The sequence below is a fragment of the Belonocnema kinseyi genome, chromosome 3 (assembly GCF_010883055.1).
Source record: "Belonocnema kinseyi isolate 2016_QV_RU_SX_M_011 chromosome 3, B_treatae_v1, whole genome shotgun sequence".
NCBI lineage: Eukaryota > Metazoa > Arthropoda > Insecta > Hymenoptera > Cynipidae > Belonocnema > Belonocnema kinseyi.
In genome coordinates this window covers 31467541-31471389 of record NC_046659.1, presented here as the reverse complement: position 1 = coordinate 31471389, position 3849 = coordinate 31467541, and the positions used below count along the sequence as shown (strand labels likewise).

At 36.3% G+C, this 3849-nt stretch overlaps 1 protein-coding gene across 1 annotated transcript; it reads left to right on the top strand.

Annotated features, from left to right (window-relative positions):
* The first annotated feature begins 342 nt into the window (after nucleotides 1-342).
* On the top strand, nucleotides 343-1338 carry LOC117169759. The gene has a single exon (XM_033356264.1). The coding sequence runs from the start codon at nucleotides 343-345 to the stop codon at nucleotides 1336-1338; it is 996 nt and encodes a 331-aa protein (XP_033212155.1).
* The last annotated feature ends 2511 nt before the right edge of the window (nucleotides 1339-3849 follow it).

The following is a 3849-nucleotide window of genomic DNA, read 5'->3' as shown; positions in this document are numbered from 1 at the left end:
AAATTTATATGGTGCAGAACAAACTGAAGAAGTATATCTAGGGATCGACTGCAGGACCTGCAGATGCAACAAAATGATCAGTATGTATAAGTGCTCTTAGATCAGTTCATAAATGCAAAAATGGATCAAAATGATTCAATGGCTGATCACATTGCAAAAGTTGTCTCGCTGGCGCAACGCCTGAGGGATATGAACATGGAACAACAGGCAGCAGTTTTTATAGCTAAAATTGTTTTCAACTTACCACCAAAATTTAATAATGTGCGTACAGCCTGGTACGCTGTTCCCCGTACTAGTTGAAAATTGACTGATCATTTAGTCAACGAAGAGTTCCTGCTGAAGATGCGAGAGTTGAATTTGTCAAAAGAAGTAAAAGACGAAGCATTCTACGCAAAAGGAAAACAAACTAAGCAGAAAGAAACCTCCACAAAAAGAAAAGGCTCGTGTTACTATTGTAAAAAGCCTGGTAATTGGGCACGTGTTTGTCGCAATAAGAAAAAGGCTAATAGCAATAGTGAGTCTTTGGTGGCACAACAGACAAAGGATCAAGATTTTCAAAAAGGTTCTGGAAGTGCGGCTGAATTTTTCAACGCCGAAACTTCATTGGCTCAAGTGAATGAAGACATATGGTTTGCTGATTCAGGTGCAACTGAGCATATGTCGTTCAGAAAAGAGTGGTTCAAAAATTTGAAGGGATTTTCAAATAATGAATATTCTGTTTTAGTGGAAGATGGTAATTCTCTCTGTGTGAAAGGAAAAGGTGACATTGAGGTGGAAGTGCAAAATGACTGTGGAAATCTCACAAAACACAAAATTGGAGATATTTTGTACGTGCCACATATCAAGAAAAATTTACTTTCAATAGGGCGTTCATCGGAAAAAGGTATGGAAATCATTTTCAAAGAAGGAGGTCAAAACGTTTCTTTTTATAAAAATAATCGACTGATAGTTGATGCAACGAGACACAATAAAAGACTTTACAGAATGAATTTTAAGCCAGTGGGAGTAGCTGAGACACATTTTGTAGAAACAAAAACCTTTGTAAAATGGAATGAGAGACTAGGTCACGTCAATTTTAAAACTTTCCTATTACTGACAGATTATTTTTCAAGGTACTGTTTTGTCTATTTTCTTAAAGAGAAAAATGAAGTTCTAAAGTGTTTGAAGGAATTTTATTCTGACGTTCAAGCTGATGGACACTATGTAAAAAGGTTGAGAACTGATTTTGGAATGGAATTCTGCATTGCACCTGCTAAAGAATTTTTATTATCTAAGGGAATTGAGCACGAAACAACTACTCCAAGGGCACCGAAACAGAATGGATTTATTGAAAGATAAAACAGGACGATTGTGGAATCTGCAAAATCTATGATACATTCAAGAAATTTGCCCTTATATTTGTGGATTGAAGCTACTGCAACGGCTGTTAACGTGAAAAATCGAACATCTACGGAAACGCTGAATGGGTTCACACCATTTGAAAAATGGTTTGGTGTAAAGCCATCAGTAGGCAACCTGAAAATTTTTGGCAGTAGGTGTTACGCACATGCTACGAAAGATCAAATAACCAAGTGGCAGGAAAATTCTGTGAAGTGTTTGATGGTAGGATATAATGAAGGAAGCAAAGCCTACCGTGTCTATGATCCAGCTACAAAAAGGTGCTACATTAGAAGAGATGTAATTTTTGATGAAAAGCTGAAACCTGAACCTTCTCATATGATTATCACGAATCAAGGAAAAGAAGAGAATGAAGAAGATATAACAGTCAGTGGGAGGTCAGAGGATGAATCGACACAAGTAGAAGCGAAGAAGACGTTCTGAAATAGCAGAGACATTTTTTGCTATATGTGAACTATAAACTGTACAAGAAACCTTGGATTCTGAAAATTCAAATCAGTGGAAGCAAGCCATCAACAAAGAATTGGAGTCCCTGAAAGAAAATGAAACATGGATTTTTGTTCCCAGACCTGAAAATGAAAATATTATTTCAAATCGGTGGATGTTCAAAAAGAAATACAAATCGAATGGAACAATTGACAAGTTCAAAGCTCGACTTATCATTCGGGGCTTCGCGCAAAAGGAAGGGATTGATTTCAAGGAAACCTTTGCTCCTGTCGTGAAGTATGGCACTATAAGGTTGGTGCTTTCAATTGCTACATCGGAAGATTTGGCAATGACTCAGTTCGACGTAAAAACTGCGTTTTTGTATGGAGAATTGGAGGAAAGAATTTATATGGAACAACCGGCTCGATTCAAAATACATGATCGCGTTTGTCAACTCGAAAAAAGTTTGTATGGACTCAAACAAGCCCCAAGGCAATGGAATAAAAAGATAACGGAATTTCTAAGTAATGGATTAGTTCAATCCAAATCCGATTCCTGTTTGTATTATTTGTTAAATGAAAAGGTAACTTTGTATTTGATTTTATATGTACATGACAGAATCGTTTCCTGTAGTGATGAAGCAAAAATGAATGATTTATTGTCTGAACTTGGTCGCATGTTTAAAATCAAATGTTTGAAAACTGAGTGTTTTGTCGAAATACGAATAGAGAGAGCGAGACAGGAATGCAAAATCTTTAAAATTGTATCAAAGTGCTTATGTTGAAAAGATTCTAACTAGGTTTAATCATGTTAATTGTACTCCGGCTTGCATTCCAGCTGATCCTAGTATTAAATTTACGAAAAAGGATGATTTAAACGAAGAAAAAGGGGGTTTGTTTCCTTACAGAGAGGCAATTGGTTCACTTATGTTTTTAATGGTAACGACAAGACCTGATTTAGCTTTTATAATCATTGTTTTGAGTCAGTTTGCAGAAAATCCAAATTCAAGTCATTGGGATGGAGTAAAACGAGTACTGAAATATTTGAAAGGCACTTCAAATCATGGTATTGTTTTTGGAAATACATCAAAAGACAATGTTTCAAAAGCATGTTGTGATTCTAATTGGGCCGGAGACTTAGATACGCGAAAAAGTACCACCGGGTGGATTTGTCTTTTAAATGATGTTTCTGTGACCTGGTTGACAAAGAAACAATCCACCGTTGCTACTTCATCGACAGAAGCTGAATTCATAGCTTTATGTTCTGTAACTAAAGAAGTTGTTTGGCTCCAGCTTATACTGACTGAATTAAATTGTACTCAAAATTTGCCTACAACTGTTTATTGTGATAATCAAGCGGCTATAGTATTAGTAAAGAATCCAGCTTCTTCTAAGCGATCCAAGCATATTGACACTCAATATCACTTTACCTCTGAGAAACCAAGAGTAGGGGAAATAAATGTAACTTATGTTAAAACAAGCGAACAATTAGCAGATCCACTTACAGAAGCTTTGTGTAAGCAAAAGTTTCAAAGTTTAATTTATGAAAGCGGAATTCGACGATAAGCGAAACATGTTTTATACAGATATTCATCGAGTGGGAGTGTTGAAAATAGCGTTTCATATCTGTATCATTTAATATGAGCTCAAGAATGTACGAAGTGCGTTTGGTATTTAGCGGTCCTCGCTTGGATCTCTTTAATGTAAACTATGCGAATATGATTCATACGATATGACTACGGGTAAGTGTTGCATGAACCAGACCACCATGAAAACAATCAGTCGGCTACAGATTACACAGCCACACAAAAAAAATTTTGCGGATCTGGTAACAAGACACACGTATTCCTATGTATTTTGGGGCGCTGAATTCAAATTCGGTATCAAAAATCACCTATCACGTCATGGTTGAACCATAACCTCAAAAAATGACGAAAAATCATGCACTGAGGCAAATAAATTTCAAAATAATGGCAGTGATTCAAAAACATGTCGACAACTGTGAAGGATCAACCCTTGCCTGATA